Genomic DNA, 20,464 nt, shown 5'->3' with positions numbered 1-20,464 from the left:
TGTTATTCTCACAGCATTCTCTGGGTTCGGTTATTCCTGCTTAGCAGTGTTGTTATCTTCATAAAGCCAAAGCATTCCTCTGCATGTTTTTATAGATAAACTCCAGAGCTAGGTTGACAATTTCTCCCTGCTACCTTCCCCCCAGGCCCTACTACAGATCTGATCCTTACTTTCAGAGCAGACATCCGGCTATAGAGCACCTCTTGAAAAATGCTCAAAAGGTTTTCCCTGCCTGCATTTTCATTGAATATGAGTGCAACGAGAAAAGTCATCTCCAATACTTCTTTCTTCCCCCCCTTATAGAGATGTGGCTTTATCATCAGGGGCTTGACACAAACAATGAATCATGGAACACTACATCTAAAACTAATGATGTAATGTATGGGGATTAACATAAGAATAAAAAAATTTTAAAAATTAAAAATTAAAAACTAAAATAAATAAATAAATAAATAAATAAATAAATAATATCATCAGGGGCTTGAATGGCCCCCTACAAGCAACATAAGAGTTTCAATACAATCCAGTTCCCTAGAATATGTTTCATAGTCTTCCCCAAAATGCCACACAATTTGTGAAATTTGTTAATTGATTCAGTCAAGAATTTTTTATTGAGTCCGTGCCTCATGCCAGGACCAGTGTTGTAAGAGTACACAAAAGGACAGAGTCCTTCTTAAGATGTTGACATCAAGCGGGTGGGTGGGGGGAGGGGCATGAGAAGTAATCAGGCCTTTGGGACCAAGGAGGGTAAGTACAGGTCACACAGAGTGCATGGAGTCAGGGTACTTGACCTAGACTCTGTGGCCAGGGAAGGAGGTCTCACAGGTTCAAGGACACGAATGCTGTTCTGAAAGACTTCTAGCATTAGCCAGATGAAAGCAATAAACATGAAGGGGAATAGACTCCCTGTAGAGGGAAGAACATGGACAAAAATAGCAGAAATTGTAGTAGAAATGTGCTGTTGTTTTAGGAATAGCATGCAATTCAATAGACTAATTGAAATCAAATATAGTGAATTTATTTGTGCTTCAGTTATTCATAAATCAAATATTTTTAACATGAATTTACATAATAATGCAGCTCAGGATTGAACATAATCCGATAAATCATACTTGGAGATACGAGGTAGCAGAATTTTACTTATTGTCTGGATAAGAGATCAGTAGAAGACTCTAGGAATTGATTTTGTTAATATAATTATAAATTTAGAAATGCTTGATAGATTTGAAGGTGTTTTTCACTAGCCTGATTTAATCAAAAATTTACATAAAACAAAGAAAAGAGATCATAATATATTTACCTTGAATTCTGTTTTTTGAAAGTTAAGGCAATATGAATTTGGCTTGTGAAAAATATATATGTTCCTGAAAAACATTATTTATAACAGGTTACTGTCATCATTCGCAATGGACTAGTACTACATGCTAAGTTTCATAGAATCAAGTAATTATAGGCAGAACAAGGTAAAGACAGATGAAAATTTAAAAATATATATATAACAACAACCCAGGAGAACAATGGTTGCCGGGGACTGAGGGTGGGGGAAATAGGAAGAGGTTGGTAAATGGATACAAATGTTCAGTTATAAGATGAATAAGGTCTGAGGATCTAATGTATAACATTGATAATACCAGTTTGTATCACTGAAATTTGCTAGGAGAGTAGAACTTAAATGTCCCGCCCCCCCCCCCAAATTGGCAAATGTGTGAGGCGTTGGATGTGTTAACTCGATGGGGAGAATCTTTCACAAGGTATATCGATTCATCACCATGTGCATTTTAAATATCTTACAATTTTATCAATTATATGTCAATAAAGCTGAAGAAAAATAATAACAACTGCATTGAATTAGTTGTCCTAAAGAGACAAAAATGATCCCTCTCAGTAAATAAACTATCTTTATCTTCATCAACAAATAAGTCTCTGAGGATGAGCTGAAACTGACCTGAGATCTGTTTGACTATTATTATTCTATGTGGGCAATCAGCTCACCTATTTTTCTTTCTAACATTTTTACTGGATACTATATCAACATCAGACTAATATTGGTTTAACTCTTTTGAATGATAGCTAAAAATTAATGGCTTATATATCCGCTATATTTAATACACACAAAAAATTTATACTTACTGAAAACATACACAGAAGTCTTCAAAATCCAACCATATTTCTTTAGAAACACTATTATTTATTGTTCCAAACTCCTCCTGTGATTTATCCTGTGTGGCTGTTGTCTGGCTGACCAAATCTCTTTCCAAACTAAATCCTTCACCTTGATGGGCTGCGTCATTCAGCCCAAGGTCTGTCAGTTCATCTGCATGTAACAGAAGACAAACATGTCAATTGCACCTACATTGTTAAATATTAAGTTATTGAGATATGGAAAATTATAGAGGGCAACTTGCATATTGAAGTCTACTTTTGAAAAAACGTTTCCTGAGGCAATCATTTACATGCAAGCCTCAAATATGGGGAGGTCCATGCAGAGACACATTTTCATACACTCTGGAGAATGTAATCCTAACTTAAACAAATAGCAGAGTGTTTAAAACTTTTGAAATCACTTTCATAATTTTGTGTGCCCATTCTTCACAGATCATTAAGATACAGCAGAAATTAGCTAGTTTAGGTACTTAACCTCGGCTACAGGCAGACATGTTCGTATGAGGGGAGGGGATAGCTCATACACCAGAAGAAAGGAGAACCCGGAAGAGCTATTGCAATAAATACATTTCAGAAGCCATTTAAATGCTCCCTCATAGTTAGCGATTCTGCACCTTATTTTATGTTGATCAAGTAATGTCATAAAGTTCTTATAGACTTCTTGAGTCAAAATTCTACATATGTACATCCCACATAATGCTTTTTTGGATTTCAGGATTGGCCAAGTCTATATTTAGGAACTGAGGAATTGGTGATGGTTTCCTTGCTTTGATCATCACATTCATGTGTTAAAACACATGAACTGTACTCTTGGGCCCTTAATCAGATCATCTTTTATTTTTACTTTAAGCATGAATTTAACAAGGGAGATTATCTGATTTTTCTAGCTCAGAGTAGATTAGACTTAACACATCAGAGGAGACACAGGAGACAAGCCGCCAAGAGCCAGGAGAAGAGACAGCTAAGAGCTGTCAAGAAGCAGAGATCCTTGTGCTTTGATGTTTGTGAAAGTCATGAGAAGATTATTAATTTACCTTTTCCAAGTATAACTTGTGAAATAATATTACCCTGTGAAGTGAAAGGAACACGTTAAGAAACCATTTATAAATTCAGCAAAACATGTTAGCTATTTAAAGCACAAATGCTTTTAAAAGAGTTAATACTGTCTTTTAATCATTGAAGAAATAGATTTCTGCCAATAGTTACTAAAACATGGTAAAGCAGAAACTTTGTTTTTAACCTTAAAGTTCAAAGATATGAATTTAATTCAATAATAGGCTGAGGGTTTAAGTTTGTGACATTGAAACCCAGAATATGAGAGTTTATTAAATTATTGAGTCTTAAAAGTTAAATTAAAACAATAATATCCTCAAGTAGTTATTTGGCTTGGTATGAAGCACCTGACATTATTACAGATTGAATATAATGAGATGAGATTATAACTGGCAGTTAACATACAGAACCTAGAAAGGTGGGTTTCAATTTATAAAAAATGGTTTTTCCAAATTTTAACAGGGAAATGAAGGTGAATTCATTTGTGCAATTCCGTTTTCTCTGTGACACAATTAAAATATGTATAAAAGGTAAAATGGTACAAACTCATACAGACACATGACGGATGGTGGCAACAATATTTTGGATGATATAAAGGGATGCAGGTGATAACAGAGCAGAGCTACCTGAGAAACTAGTGAGAAGCAAGTCCATCCATGCCTTAGGGCCCCAGAAATGATTAACAGGCATCTCAGAAGGAGAGAATGCTATACGGCCTCATATCAAAATACAGGATTGGGTTAAATGTCTATTTAAGGAACAGACAAATCCCCATTTTGCTGTAATCCTTTCTGATTTAACATCTAGCCTTCTGCCTAAATGTGACATTGGAAATTGCTTCATGTGGAGAAATTAAATGAGCAATCTCCAGATCTGGGTTCACAGGTACCATGGGAAACAAAAGAAGCTGCCTCTACAGAAAGGAGAGGAATTAAGTGAAAGTCCACATGCTGAACTTTGAGACTCTCGGCTCCTCTGTACTGCTTGGCTACAATAACACTGATGGATAAGTGTCTACTAACCCCTGGGCCCCATTCCACCCCACCAGGGAGATTAGAGGATTCTTAACTGGAGAAACTGACCAAGGCCAGGGAAAAACCTCCAAGGAATCTACATTTGGAGCTAATCCCACCCCCAAATGAAGCTCATTTATCCCCAATTATCCTAAATTAATTATCCTACTAGCTGACAAGCTCTAGCATTCTATAAAGCCACTTCCAATCAGCAGCTAATTAATGTCATGAATTCCTTAGATATATATATATGTGCAACAAAGTATCACCAGACAATTGAGGAAGGAGACTTAAAGAAACTCAAGGGTGTAGATGGGGAGATTAATAGAAAACAAAAACAATTATATAGGGATACATTTTTTAAATTGGCAATATCAGAAAGATCAGAGAATATCCATCTATCAAATAAGAAACTTCTACAAAAATACAATCAAGAATGGGAGCTCTTAGAAACTAAAAATAGGAATGTGAAATAAACTCAACAGAAAGTTTGGATGACAAGGTTGACACAAAGACAAAGAGATTAGGGCTATACATCTTTTAGAAGAAAACATAGGGGGAAAGCTTCATGACATTGATTTGGCAGTGATTTCTTGGATATGAAACTAAACAACAGCAATAACAAATGTAAAACTAAATAAACTGGACTACATCAAAATAAAAAAATTCTGTGTATCAAAGGACACAATCAATACCATGAAGATGCAACCTGTGGAATGGGAGAAAATATCTGCAAATCATGTATCTGATAAAAGGGTAGCATCAACAATATATAAAGAACTTATACAAAGAACAACAAAAACCAAATAAACTAATTTAAAAATGGGCAAAGGACTTAGATATTTATCCAAAGACAATAGATAAGTGACAAAAAATCATATGAAAAGATGCTCAACATCACTAATCATTAGGGAAATGCCAATCAAAAGTATAGTGAGATACAACCTCACACCGTTATGATGACTGCTATTATAGAAAAATAAAAACAAGAGTGCATGTTGGTGAGGATGTGGAGAAATTGGAAGTCTTGTGCACTCAGAGTGAGAATATAAAGTGAAAAACAGTATGATAGATCCTGAAAAATTAAAGTAGACTTACCATGTGATCCAACAATTCCACATTTGGATATAAACCCAACAGAATTAAAGGCAGTGTCTCAAGAGATATTTTTACACCCATGGTCATAGCAGAATTATTCATCAAGTGTCCGTTGATGGATGAATGAATAAACAAAATGGGATATATCAGATGATTGATAGATGATTGATAGATAGATAGATGATAGATGGATAGATAGATGATAGATAGATAGATAGATAGATAGATAGATAGATAGATAGATAGATAGATATGGGAATTTCTTTCCTTTATTGCCTCCACAGTAATAATCCTTATATAGCTAGAATATAGATTCAACAAAGACTTCTGAAGTAAACAAATCTGGAAGACAGAGGAAAGTGGGGGTTTGCCATGGTGAGTGAGGACAGCAGTGCTAAATACTTATCTTCCACAACAAGGGGTAATAGCTAATTGATAGATCAAGAAATAACAGAATCCCAGCATTCAATAAAGATGTAACTGTGTCTACCATATGCTAGGTATTTTCACCAGTGCTGAGAGAAAAACAGTGTACATGCCTACTGTTTAGAAATGTAGAGATACAAACCAGAAAACACAAATAAAAGTGATTGACTCTGGGGAGGGAGATTAAGGGAATAAGGAAGAATAAGACAGATTGACTATTGGGGGAGGAGCGAGATGGCAGAGGAGTAGGAGACCTAAATTTCGTCTGGTCCCAGGCTCTGTGCTCCACAGGAACCCTGCTTCTCTCTCTCCCACTCCCCCTGCTTGTGTTCCCTCTCTCACTGTGTCTCTCTCTGTCAAATAAATAAAATCTTTAAAAAAAAAAAAAAAGAACTTCTTAAACTCAACACCCAAAGAACAAATGATCCAATCAAGAAATGGGCAGAAGACATGAACAGATATTTTTCCAAAAAAGACATCCAAATGGCCAACAGACACATGAAAAAGTGCTCAACATCACTCAGCATCAGGGAAATCCAAATCAAAACATCAATGAGATACCACCTCACACCAGTCAGAATGGCTAAAATGAACAAGTCAGGAAACGACAGATGTCGGCGGGAATGCGGAGAAAGGGGAACCCTCCTACACTGTTGGTGGGAATGCAAGTTGGTGCAGCCACTCTGGAAAACGCTATGGAGGTTCCTCAAAAAGTTGAAAATAGAGCTTCCATACAATCCAGCAATTGCACTACTGGTTATTTACCCCAAAGATAGAAATGTAGGGATCCGAAGGGGTATGTACACCCCGATGTTTACAGCAGCAATGTCGACAATAGCCAAACTATGGAAAGAGCCAAGATGTCCATCAACAGATGAATGGATAAAGAAGATGTGGTGTATATATACAATGGAATATTATGCAGCCACCAAAAGGAATGAAATCTTGCCATTTGCAATGACATGGATGGAACTGGAGGGTATTATGCTGAGTGAAATAAGTCAATCAGAGAAAGACATGTATCATATGACCTCACTGATATGAGGAATTCTAAATTTCAGGAAACAAACTGAGGGTTGTTGGAGTGGTGGGGGGTGGGAGGGATGGGGTGGCTGGGTGATAGACATTGGGGAGGGTATGTGCTATGGTGAGTGCTGTGAATTGTGTAAGACTCTTGAATCACAGACCTGTACCTCTGAAACAAATAATACATTATATGTTAAAAAAAAGAAGAAGAAGAAGATAGCAGGAAGGGAAGAATGAAGGGGGGGAAATCGGAAGGGGAGACGAACCATGAGAGACTATGGACTCTGAGAAAAAAACTGAGGGTTCTAGAGGGGAGGGGGTGGGGGGATGTGTTAACCTGGTGATGGGTATTAAAGAGGGCATGCACTGAATGGAGCACTGGGTGTTATACGCAATGAATCATGGAACACTACATCAAAAACTAATGATGTAATGTATGGTGATTAACATAACATAATAAAAAAATTAAATTAAATTAAAAAAAGATAGATTGACTATTTTTATGGTGTTTTTGACTTTCTAAAACTATTGCATGGAATAGCTTAAAACTAAAGAAAAACTTTAAAAATGTTAAAATATATTCATTCTCTTTACCAGATTTCTCATTTGTTAGTCTGTTTTTCAACTAATACTAAAAAATAATTGTCACTTGAATGCAATGGTATGCAAGGTATCTTACACCATCTAGAGAGATTAGTGGAAATGGACTAGGGTTCATTCACCTAATGAAATATTATGCAACTTTAAGAATAAAGACACACTTTATGTATAGATATGAAATTATCTCTAGTACTTACTAAGTAAAAACTCTTTTGTTAAATTTTGAATAGAAAAAGGGATGTTATGGAATATTATCTGTGTGTTTTTCTAAATTTGCATAACAAAATGCAGAAAATGTCCTACAGAGTGCAGAGTGGTGAAAATGGAGAAGTATATTAATAGAAACAGGAGTTCTTCATGTATACCTTATATTTTATTTTTTTAAATTTTTTAAAAGATTTATTTATTTGAGAGAGAGCATGAGCGGGAGGAACAGAGGGAGAGGAAGACAGAAGTTAAAGCAGGCTCCACACTCAGCCCACACGTGGGGCTCAATCTCACAACCCTGAGATCATGACCTGAGCTAAAACCAAGAGTCGGACGCTTAACTGACTGCACCACCCAGGGGCCCCTTATATTTTTATTTTTGAATATGTGAACATATTACCTTTTACAAGATAAATACCCTTTGACACCCACCATACTGGCAAAAGTTGAAATATCAGGCACCGTAAGTGTTGGCCACGATGCCTTGCAAAGAAAATTCTTATGCAGGGCTGACAGAAGTGGATATTGATACAACTACACTGGAAAATTATTTGGCATCTTGTTGTAATGTTAAATGGGTGAATGCCCCATGACCCATCAATTTTGCTCCCAGAATCACATCCTGGAGCAGGACTTCCCAGTCTAATGTCCTCTGGGGCCCATAATTAAGATTTCAGGAATCCATGAACATGGAGAGTTGAAAAAATTTCATCTTTAGTCCAAGTTGAGATTTTCTTTAGTTATCAATTTATCAGTGCAGGTGGGTAAGCCACAATGTTATTAGCAATAACTGTGACTTCATCTACGAAAGAAATCACAGCATTTTACATATTATTACAGTTGTTGCAAGTATCTTCAAATGTCACATGTATTGATCACTACTCTGAAACTGTGCAGTTACGAGGCCCATTGTTAGGTTTCAAGTAGTCATGTGTTACTCTCTACAGATAAGCCCATGACCTGTAGTGGGCCAACCAGTTGGCAACGATACTTAGCAGTCATTCCACCACCAAACAGTGAAGTTATGTGTTCTCATGGTGCTAACCCAAACAGCTATTTTGTTTTCTGCTGTTCCCTATCATCAATACTCAACTAACACGTAGATGCAGACGAGTTATTTTCATTGGGAGCCATAGCACATAACAGGTTACACACTCTGGAACTCAGGAAACACTGGCTCATGTGTGCAGGGACATACAAGAATAGTCATGGTATTGCTGCTTACAGTAGTAGGAAACAAGAAGCTCCCAATGTTTATAGTAGCACTATCAGCAATAGCCAAACTATGGAAAGAGCCAGAATGTCCATTGACTGATGAATGGATAAAGAAGAGGTGATATATATGTACAATGGAATATTACTCAGCCATCAAAAAGAATGAAATCTTGCCATTTGCAGCAACATGGATGGAGCTAGAGTGTGTTATGCTAAGCAAAATAAGTCAGTCAGAGAAAGACAAATACCATATGATCTCACTCATGTGTGGAATTTAAGAAACAAAACAGATGAGCATATGGGAAAGGAAAAAAAAGAGAGAGAGAGGGAAGCAAATCATAAGAGACTCTTAAAGATAGAGAACAAACTGAGGGGTGATGGAGGGAAGTGGGCTGAATGGGGGATGGGCATTAAGGAGGGTACTTGTTATGATGAGCACTGGGTGTTAGATGTAAGTGAGGAATCACTAAATTCTACTCCTGAAGCCAATATTACACTTTATGTTAACTAACTAGAATTTAAATAAAAATCTGAAAGAAGAAAAAAGAAACAAGAAGCAATGAGTATAGCCATTAACAATGCCAAGATTTAAAAGAAAGTAGTTTGGTTATATATTAGATACCTTCAACCAGTGAAATGAATGAACTGTGACACGCAACAAAAGGCAAATTTCATAAATGATGCTAAGTGAAGGAAATCCCCGAGGAATTAATGAGTGCATTTAAATAAAATTGTATAACAATTAAATTAAGGTTATATTGTTTATAAATGTATATACATAATTGGCAAAATTAGGAGAGTATGGGCTTGGGATGCCTGGGTGGCTCAGTCGGTTAAGCGTCTGCCTTCGGCTCAAATCATGATCTCAGGGTCCTGGGATCGAGCCCCACATCCAGCTCCCTGCTCAGTGGGAAGTCTGCTTCTCCCTCTCTCTCTGCTGCTCCCCCTGCTTGGGCTGTCTTGCTCACACACACTCTCTCTCTCTCTCAAATAAATAAAATCTTAAAAAAAGAAGAAGAGTATGGGCTTGGTTAACACCAAACTCTGAATGGCAGATAGGAGATGCATAGGGGACTTCTCTAAGGCATGAATATGCCAGTTTATAATCTAAAAAGCTTATTTGCACAGTGTTCTTTGTTCTGTCCAAATGCACATTATACAGTCTTTTGTGTATATTTCACAATTTAAGAAAAGATATTTGATAATTAAGAATTGGGCCAATAATAAGAGTAACATAGTTACCTGAGATACTTCTCCTGTCAATTGGCTTAAGTCTGGCTGGCTAATGGTGGTGGTTTCATCATTTTCAGTAATGGAGGATAAATCAAATCCTGGAGGCATCCCTTTCTTAATAAAAGATTGTACAAAATGACTAATGAAAAAAAAAAACAAACTTCTGTTACTTTAATTTCTTATTTAAAGTTACTAATAAATAACTGCAGTTTCTTTTTTATTGAGGTATAATTGCCATATAACATTATATTAGCTTCAGGTGTACAACATGATGATTTGATATTCATATACATTATAAGATGATCACAAGTCTAGTTAACATCCATCATCACACCTAGTTGCAATTTTTTTCTTTGTGATGAGAACTCTTAGGATTTACTCTCTTAGCAACTTTCAAATATACAATACAGCATTGTTAACTACAGCCATCATGCTGTACATTATATCTCATGACTTATTTTATAACTGGAAGCTTGTACCTTTTGACCCCACTTTACCCATTTCAGCCACCCTCTTCCTCTGGCAGCCATCAATCTGTTCTCTGTATCTTGGGTGTTTGTTTTTGTTTTTGATTTTTTAGATTCCACATATAAGTGAGATCATATGGCATTCGTCTTTCTCTGTCTGACTTATTTCACTTAGCAGAACGCCCTTAAGTTCCAGCCGTTGTTACAAATGGCAAGATTTCCTTCTTTTTTTATGGCTGGCTGATACTGCATTGTACTTTAAATAACAGCAGTTTTGTCAACAGTAGAAATTTCTGGTTTCAGGGCGCCTGGGTGGCTCAGTCGGTTAAGCGGCTGCCTTCAGCTCAGGTCATGATCCCAGGGTCCTGGGATCGAGCCCTGAATCAGGCTCCATGCTCGGCGGGAAGCCTGCTTCTCCCTCTCCCACTCCCCCTACTCTTTCTCTCTCTCGCTGTCTCTGTCAAATAAATAAATGAAATCTTAAAAAAAAAAAAAAAGAAATTTCTGGTTTCGTTGATTTTATCATCTCCTTTTACATCTAATAATAAATTTTTATTTCATGTTAAAAACATTAACTTGCTTTCTACACTACTGAAGAAATATCTCTACCAGTCAATACATTGTTGTAAAAATTTTCTGGAATGCTATTTTAAAACTATGGTGGTCGGGCGCCTGGGTGGCTCAGTTGGTTAAGCGACTGCCTTCGGCTCAGGTCATGATCCTGGTCCTGGGATGGAGTGGAGTCCCACATCGGGCTTCCCTTGCTCTGCGGGGAGCCTGCTTCTCTCTCTGCCTCTGCCTGCCACTCCCCCTGCTTGTGCTCTCTCTCTGTCAAATAAAGAAATAAAATCTTTTTAAAAAATAATATAAAATAAAACTATGGTGGTCATCTTTACATGTTGATGACCAGAATGTCAGAATTTGACGTTTGGACTTGATTTAACTCAGTATCAGAGTAATGTATCAGTGGAATGGGACTCAGAGTCAAAAATTTGAGTGAGTCTTGAGCACTTGAGTTTATAACTGTGACTTTTGTACTAGCTACTGAAATGTACAATATTCCCTTTCAAGTAATTCTTGATATGACCTTAAATTGCCATTGTCATTCCTACAAGTTCATAGGCACAATAAAAAGACATTTGTTATAGTAAATACAAAAAGGTTATGTACTTTTTTTTTAGGTTACATACTTTTCTTTTTTAAAAAAAGATTTTATTTATTTATTTGACAGAGAGAGACACACAGCGAGGGAGGGAACACAAGCAGGGGAGGTGGGAGAGGAGGAAGCAGGTTTCCTGCAGAGCAGGGAGCCCGATGCGGGGCTCAATCCCAGGACCCTGGGATCATGACCTGAGCCAAAGGCAGGCGCTTAACGACTGAGCCACCCAGGCGCCCATGTACTTTTCAAAGATAAAATTAAATTTCATGTATACAGATTTCCTACACTGTTTTTTCCCTTGCATTCAGCGAAAGTTCTTAATTCACCTCAAGCTAAGCCTCTCTGATTTACCTGAAACCGCCACTAGAGGGTAGCACAGACATATTTGTGAGGTTCTGATTCCCACTAGGCCAGGAGCCAAGAATGGGCAAATTTGGCAAGTTGCTACACTGTTTCAGGGAAAAGCACTTGTGATAGCAGTCACTCTCAAGGACTTGCCAAAAAAAGGGCTTGCACTCACGTTGACCTGAGAACTCTGACTGTACAGCAAAGCAGGACAAGGGACCTTTCTTCCATGTAGGATGAAATGTCATTCACATAGCTTTGTTTTTGGCTCTGCCAGATTGAATAAAGAAGCTAGGAAATCCACAACAGATTCAAACAGTGACTAGATTAGTTGAATCCAATCAGGTGTCAGAGTCACCTAGATCTGTCCACCTTGACCAGATAATGAAGCTGAAAGAAGACATAAGGAAATCGAGTAAGGGAGTAACTCGGGGAATTCAGGCTATGAAACCAATCCATTTGTGGTGCCTATTGACACAGAGATTCTAGAAGTCTGGGTATGGCATTTTTCAATCGTGAGAAAATCTGTCCTGGTGGTCTGCAGCCATGGCTTTCAAAATCCACAAAATCTCTGATTAGTATGCAATCTCAATCAGTTGAGAGATAATTAAAAGTTATTTGGAATGGAAAAATTATCATTTAGTGGGTCATACTAAGTATAAAACTAATTAGAAAAATTATGAAGCATTAACATTTTTATATTAAGTTCAGAAAAACTCTATGTATATATGCTATTTTGTATTTGTAACATATGAAAGAACTTAGCATGTTATATAATCCAACAAATTAGGCTTTAAAATGTATGGCATATTTAATTTTAGCTTCATGATTAATTTACAACATGTAAGAAAATTTGGGTTTGTAAAAACTAATAGCATATATAGGAAAAATTAAGGTTCTCAAAACACATAAGTTTGATTATTTGAACTTTTATAAGGATTTAAATACTTGGCAAGATTTTATTTGCTATGATTTTTGTCTCTTAAAGTACTTAGGGAGATAACAAAATATAGTGATGTAGCAAATGTCACTTAAAATGTTTAAATAAATCTGGCAAACTAAGTTTATTTAAAATTTGTATGGATATTAATAGATTTAGCTATAAAATAAGTTTTTATGGAAAGTTAAAAGTTTGAGGGAAAATAGATTTACAAATTTGTAACGGTAACAAATTTTTGAAATCAAACGTTGCAGCAAACTGTCTTTTCAGTTGATAAAGCTGTGCCTCGAGGCTTGACATTACTAACTGCCAAGGACTATCCAGAGGAGTGCTGCCTACGGGTCCCTCCCAATCCACTTCTCAGTGGTCAGTTGTTGGTGCATAGAACTGACAGGAGCCTTGACAGTAAATGATTTAAAGAATCTCTCTAATATTTTCAACTTAAATAGAGTTCATACAATGTCAATTAACTGGCTGTGATGTAAAGAGGCTCTAAAAGTAAAACAGCGCAATCAACTGACTTTTGATCTCAAGTTCAACTGCACTTCTTCATCAGCTTACATTCCTGTCATGGATCTTACTACGTCCAAAGAAGCCTAACCCATCACTAATGGTCATTGTGTGACATTCAAACGTTTCATGAAGTTTTACTTAAGTTTAAAAGACATTCAACAAAGGACCAGATCATAAATGTAAAACTTGCTGAAAAATCTCAAAGGCAGCATGGCCATGTCACCATTATGCAGACTAAGGGATACTAATATTGCCAGCGCCCCATGAGCCGTGCCGAGTGTCTCCCAAGCACGGCCAGTCCTCCTCACCACAGGAAACCACCATCATGACTTCCAATACCATGGATTGCTTTTTATTTTTCTTTGCATAATGTCTGTTAGTAGGATAATTAAAAGCAACCCGTGCACTTTTTCTACCAGACTTCTTTGGTCTATTTTTTTTTTTTTTTAAGATTTTATTTATTTATTTGACAGAGAGAGAGACAGTGAGAGCAGGAACACAAGCAGGGGGAGTGGGAGAGGGAGAAGCAATCTGAGCAGGGAACCTGATGCAGGGCTTGATCCCAGGACCCTGGGATCATGACCCGGGCCGAAGGCAGATGCTTAACGACTGAGCCACCCAGGCTGGTCTAATATTTTTGTGTGTGACATTCATCCATGTTGGTTTGTGAGGCAGTACTTTGACTTTACACCTATATATCACTGTACCCTATTTGTCTTCAGTTTTACTCGGATGTGTCTAGTTGCAATTTTCTTTTTGTTTACATTGCTTGATGTCAGAACTTACTGATTCTTGACTTGATTTTTTTTTTTTTTTTACTTTTGGGATATTTTGCCATTATATTTTTAATTTGTGATTATTCCCCCATCTCTCTATCCTCTGTTTCTGAGACCCACTTGCAATTATGTTGGTCTTTTTCAACTTGCCCCATTTGTTTTTACTGTACTTTTCCTCATTTATTTATTTATGTTTGGTCTTCATCTTTCAGTCTGGATATTATCTCTGATCTATTTTCCATTTAGCCAGTTGTCTTTTTGCTGTATCTAATCTCTGATGAAACACATCCACCGAATTCTTATTTTCAATTATTATTGTATTCCTTGAATTCTTGAATTCCTAGAATCCTTACATGATTTTTTTAAAACCATTTTACATATTATTATTTATTCTTATGTACAATGTTATTGATGGATAATGGAAGTACAATTAGCTGCACGAATTCAGACTATATATTTGGTAATCTTTCACATACATATATATCCAGGTATTAGTTACTTATCACTGCATAACAAATTACCACAATTTTAGTGGTAATAATCATATCCTCCACTCATATCACTAATTCTTCTCATTATTGCTATTTGTGGACTACCTGTTCACTCCTCTGAGCTCATTAGAAATTTTAGATCCAGGGGCGCCTGGGTGGCTCAGTCGTTGGGCGTCTGCCTTCGGCTCAGGTCATGATCCCAGGGTCCTGGGATCGAGCCCCGCATCGGGCTCCCTGCTCGGCGGGAAACCTGCTTCTCCCTCTCCCACTCCCCCTGCTTGTGTTCCCTCTCTCGCTGTGCCTCTCTCTGTCAAATAAATAAATAAAATCTTTAAAAAAAAGAAAAAGAAATTTTAGATCCAGGGTGATAGTCTTTCTTTCTATCCCTTTTGCCATACTCAAACATTAGTATATTTGGATTTCTCCTCCTCCTCTTCCTCCTTTTACTTCTTGATTGTCTTTGTTGTTCTATTTAGGGGTTTTTTTTCCCCTAAGACTGACACACTTCATCTCTCTGGTTTCTCTGACAATCCTCTGCTCTTATGATTTCATTATCAGATAATAACCAAAAGCATTTGTTAGTGCTAATGTTTAAGTAAAACAAAGTACTTTACTCTTCTAAAACAATAGCCAAAGCTGGAAAGCCAGGCATAGTTAAGCTTTATTTTAACCTATTCAGAATTTATCTTATCTACTTATTACTGTGAAAAAGAATCTAAGAATATTGTTTTCCTGTATTCACTGCAGCAATACAAACTTTAGTGCATCTGTCACCAAAGCATATATTTCTAACCACACAATTCACAAAATACTTCAGTTGTCAACAAGATGTATTTGTGGGAAAGAATGTTACATACTTACGTTTCTGTTGGAATTGTAAATGGAGTCATCCTATAATTCAAAAATGGACTTGAAATCTCAAGAAATTGTTCGGGCTTCTTTATTATTAATTCTAGAAGAAACAAGTGGTATCATGTACTTTTTTTTAATCTTCCAAGATTAAATGCATAACTTAACATCTATTGTAGTACTGATTACATTAACTATTTTTTTTTTTAAAGATTTTATTTATTTATTTGATAGAGAAAGACACAGCGAGAGAGGGGACACAAGCAGGGGGAGTGGGAGAGGGAGAAGCAGACTCCCTGCCGAGCAGGGAGCCCGATGCGGGACTCGATCCAGGGACTCCAGGATCATGACCTGAGCCGAAGGCAGTCGCTTAACCAACTGAGCCACCCAGGCGCCCTGATTACATTAACTATTTAACCAGCAAATTTCAAAAGACAGAAATAGGATAGGTTTTACATTGAAAGGCCTTATAGATCCTGCTAATATTAGATGTTTAAAGTCTACTTCTCAGTTGCTTTCCAGACTTAACAATGTGAAGCAATCAAGTCTCAAGGGAGAAAGTTAGCAATGTCTCCTTGTTATTTACTGGACATTCACTGCTACTTTTTTTTTTTTAAGATTTTATTTATTTATTTGACAGAGAGAGAGAGAACGCATGCACAAGCAGGGCTAGCTGCAGGCAGAGCGAGAGGGAAAAGCAAACTCCCCACTGAACAAGGAGCCCAATGCGGAACTTGATCCCAGGACTCTGGGATCATGACCGGAGCCGAAGGCAGACGCTTAACCGACTGAACCACCCAGGCGTCCCTCACTGCTACTTTTTTAAATGTTTTTCACTAAAACTGTGTTCTTGTAGTTAACTTCTGCAAAACAATTGCTGAAACATGAAGAGGAAATGCAGACTAATACCTGGAGATGGTAGTAGAACAGAAAATGTAACAAAGTAAAGGTCATGGGTAGAAGAGAAAACAGTGGCTAAAGAAAAGCCTTGTGGATCCGCCTAAGAGAGTCTGAAATTGATCTACGAGGAAGAAATTCTCAGTGGATATGGCACAGAACCCAGGCATAGCGTGGTGAGCACTGCAATTAAACATTAGAGGTGACTATTTTAACAAAAGCTCTTCCATCTGTGGAAAGGGTAACTATTGGAGAAAAATAGTGAAGCTTTGATACAGGTACATAACTTTTCTCTGCTTGTTCCATGGTAACCTCTAAAATGATCTCTCTTTCCCTCCCTGTTAATTTTCCTGTTAATTTCTGCCTTAAATATTAAACCAATAGGCAGAAGAAAGACAATTACAGGGTGAGCCTCAAGGTGGTATACGAGCTATGGAATCCCACCAGTTTCAGATTTTTCTTCCCCCGCTTACATTAGAGCCATCACTTAACTGGAACTGCACTGCAACGGTAGTGGAGTCAGAAAAGGTCTGCAGGTTCAGTATTTTTCCCTTCACTCAACTATTCTTCAATGCTCTGAATGAACAACTGTTTTAAGTGTGGCTCTACACATTGAACTAAAATATAGCATTTAAAAGCAAAAGATTGTCTTTCAAGCATCATGTGAAGGCTGATCTTTGGTTCAAAGAGACAGAGAACAGGAAAGAGGACAGAAGGGAGGGAGGGAAGAAGGGTGGGAGGGAGGAATAAAAATTGGGAAGCTCCTGTACCCCATAGCAGACATCTGCAGGCGCTGACAGCCCACTGCGGAAGCTCAACGGACATAAAGAAATGAAAAAATCAAGCAGGACAGAGAGAGGCAGATGGGCCTAAGTAAAAAAAAAAAAAAAAAAAAAAAAGAATTGACCATTTCGTCTTCCATCCAAACCAGATTCTTTCTTTAATCTTTGTTCTTTTCTGGCAAAGATATAACATGTTGTGCTAGAAAATCTTTGCTCCCAGCTGTATCCAGCTGTATCATGTAGGCAAAAAGCAAATGTGAGGAAAATTACATGGTTAGCAGTTGTAATTTATATTTTAAAAACATGTAAATGGGCGCCTGGGTGGCTCAGTTGGTTGAGTGACTGCCTTCGGCTCAGGTCATGATCCTGGAGTCCCGGGATCGAGTCCCGCATCGGGCTCCCTGCTCAGCGAGGAGTCTGCTTCTCCCTCTGACCCTCCCCCCCTCATGCTCTCTCTCTCTCTCAAATAAATAAATAAAATATTTTTTAAAAAAAACCAAAAACATGTAAATGATGGTTGGAAGTAGAACGCAGGGAGCAGGTAAACATTCCAATCTACGTGGCCATGGCAGGTTTAGGAGCCTGAGCACCACCCAGACTTAGGTATTACATGGGAACCAAGATAGGGTCCGCTGGTCCCCTGTGAGGAGGGATCAACAACGCTTGAACTGGTAGCAGGAGCCTCATCAACACCAGCAAGAGAGGGTGTAAGCCTTGCTCCATGGCACCGAAGCCTTAAAGCGTACTTCTATGCTTCACAGCGAGGCCATCGATAAACTGGCATGGGTATGTTCTTCGTGGCTTTGCCTTCATTGTTCATTCGGGTAACAGACCTGTGAACACAGCCCCTAATGCACAAACCTCTAGAATGCGATATACTGTTGCTGGAGCAATACAGTTAGAAAACAATGAGCAGTCAGCAGAGACAAAGGGAGAAAATGCAAAAGCAAGGAAACAAACACAAAAGACGTTTAAAAAAAAAAAGCTCTTTTGAACAAAGACAATTGAAGTGTTTTGGAATGAGAAAAATATATATACCCCCATGCACACAGGCATATATACAGAAAAATAATCCGTAACACGCCAATTCTTTATCATCCTTTATGAGAAACTGCAAGCTCTAAATCGGGTACAGAAACACAGTAGATGTTGACTAAACAAAAGTTGTGAGCTCTTCTGCCGGCCATAATTTTTAGATTATTACTTTTTCCTTCTTTTTTTAATGCCATCTCCTCAGATTCATGCTTCTGTGTTAAAATTGATTTTTTTAATGAATGCCTTTGCTCATTTCTGTTGCCGTTCAAACTTGGTGCTCATGAAAAAATGAAGACTTGGAGAGAAAAAACATTGAAGAAGTCAAGGATGAGACTTGATTGTGAGGACGTTAGAAGTGAACTGAGAATAAGAGCCGGGCGGGCACGGTCCCCTGTCCCCCGCCTCCCCAACGGCAGGAACCTCTTTATTTCTAACCCAACAGCCATTCATAGTGGCTTAGGACAACATTCACGTAGGAGCCAGTCCAGGCCAGAAGTTCTGTTCCTATATTCTAAACAAAGGTCAGTTTCTATTCTAAATATAAATCAGTTACTTCAAAGGTTATGTTCTACACGGCACTCTAGAGTGATTTCACACCAGTGGCTTAAATATGCTTTTTACGTTTTTTTTTCTATTATTCACTGCAAATGATTTTCTATCACAATAATGACAACAATACCCTCACCCAAAGAATGGCCTGGATATAGCTGGTCAGTTAGATGCGAACCAAACTGCTCAGCTTCTGAAATGTGGAGAATTAATCCTTTAAAGACATAAAATTTAGGCATAAAATTGAATGTAGGTGTTAGGTGTAATGATGGGTGGTTTGCTTTGATATACATCTTTCATTACAAATGAAACTATTAGACCTTCATGCAGAGAAAGGCTCCTTAGAAAGATTTTCAGACAACAGGAACCATACCTTGAGCTTCATCTGTTATAACAGTTTCCTTTTTTTGACGAAAGAGTTTCCAGGGAGGTACAGGAGGTGATTTCGGAGGTGCTATGAGGGGGCAAGACCTAGTCCTAGTTACCAGCACAGGATGGCTACAGATGTGGGAAAGACCGTATTCTCTCAGCTTCTCTGCAGAATTAGCCTAAAGGGTGGAAGGCACATTTAAAAGGACACGTGCAATTGCCTTGTGCATTTAAATAAACCACTTTTTGTCATTACAAAAACACTGTTACCACAGTAAAGTGGTAATAAAGGAAAAATAACCCATATTTCCACCTCCTAACATAAGCACTATTACCATTTATATTTCTCTTCACGTTTTTATTTTTCTGAGGCCCCCATTTACTTATCTACAAAAAATAAGAGACTAGAACTGAAGCCAATTTTCAGTTCTAGAAGTTTAAGATCCTCTGAGATTGGAAAAAAAAAAAAAAAATCTTAGCATATCGGTTTTGGTCCAAAAATCAATCAACCATTATTATGATGATAAGTTAAAACTTTGATAAAGTGCTTAATACGTGAAGTTTTTGTTTGTTTCTTTTTTTGTTTGTTTAGTCACCAGCAACTGCTACCTAGTATGAAAGAAAAAAATCCACTGCGCTTAGATCAGGTCAATGTGATAATAAGTGGTTGCCTTGTCTCTAGCTTATGCCCTCACCCTCAAACAGAGGCTCTCCCACAGGAAATCCCCATGATCTCTCTAGACAATGGAGCCAGTCATAGAAAGCCAGAGGACAGAGGCTGCCTGAAATCCTGCCAAATCAAGCAATTCTCCAGGAAGATGCTTCCCCTATGCGACCGTTCAGATCTCCTAAAGCTACTCTGCTGCTTTGGAACAATTCAGAATCATGTTGAAGGAGAACGTCAGTTACTAACTGATGGCTGAAATATGCCACAAGAAATCAAAAAGTCTGTGAGAGTTAAAGTAATATATTCTGGAGTCAAATTCTGGCATTCACAGTCTAAATGTTGAAACATTTAAAGTAAAATAAAATAAGTACATTTAAGTCAGTTTTGCCAATAACTATTTTTCTTCCTAGTGATTTTGCATCATTGATTTCTCTGCAAGTAGCAATGCTTGAAAATGTAAATTTATAGAACAGTCATTTAAATTAGGACCAGAAACCCCCCTATTAGCCTATTCCAAATTATTGCCTCAGCCAGAACGTCCTTGCCCTCGTAACTGTTTCGCTATAGCTCAGTCTATACCTCTGGGAGGAG

At 37.6% G+C, this 20,464-nt stretch overlaps 1 protein-coding gene across 1 annotated transcript in view; it reads right to left on the bottom strand.

Moving 5' to 3' along the window:
* Positions 1–20,464, bottom strand: part of ADGB (androglobin) — a 149,631-nt gene that overhangs the window by 66,586 nt on the left and 62,581 nt on the right. Inside the window, exons 11-16 of the mRNA XM_045865707.2 lie at positions 19,211–19,385; positions 15,587–15,677; positions 10,044–10,173; positions 3,195–3,231; positions 2,131–2,317; positions 1,301–1,364 (exon numbers count right to left, since the gene is read on the bottom strand). Coding sequence (XP_045721663.1) covers positions 1,301–1,364; positions 2,131–2,317; positions 3,195–3,231; positions 10,044–10,173; positions 15,587–15,677; positions 19,211–19,385 — 684 coding nt within the window. The remainder of the gene's footprint in view (positions 1–1,300; positions 1,365–2,130; positions 2,318–3,194; positions 3,232–10,043; positions 10,174–15,586; positions 15,678–19,210; positions 19,386–20,464) is intronic.

Source organism: Mirounga angustirostris, unplaced genomic scaffold, assembly GCF_029215605.1.
Source record: "Mirounga angustirostris isolate CCGP_5_RB_7025 unplaced genomic scaffold, mMirAng1.0.hap1 SCAF_8, whole genome shotgun sequence".
In the NCBI taxonomy this organism is placed as follows: Eukaryota; Metazoa; Chordata; class Mammalia; order Carnivora; family Phocidae; genus Mirounga; species Mirounga angustirostris.
Note: the sequence above shows the minus strand (reverse complement) of the source record. Positions and strands in the feature narration are given on the sequence as shown.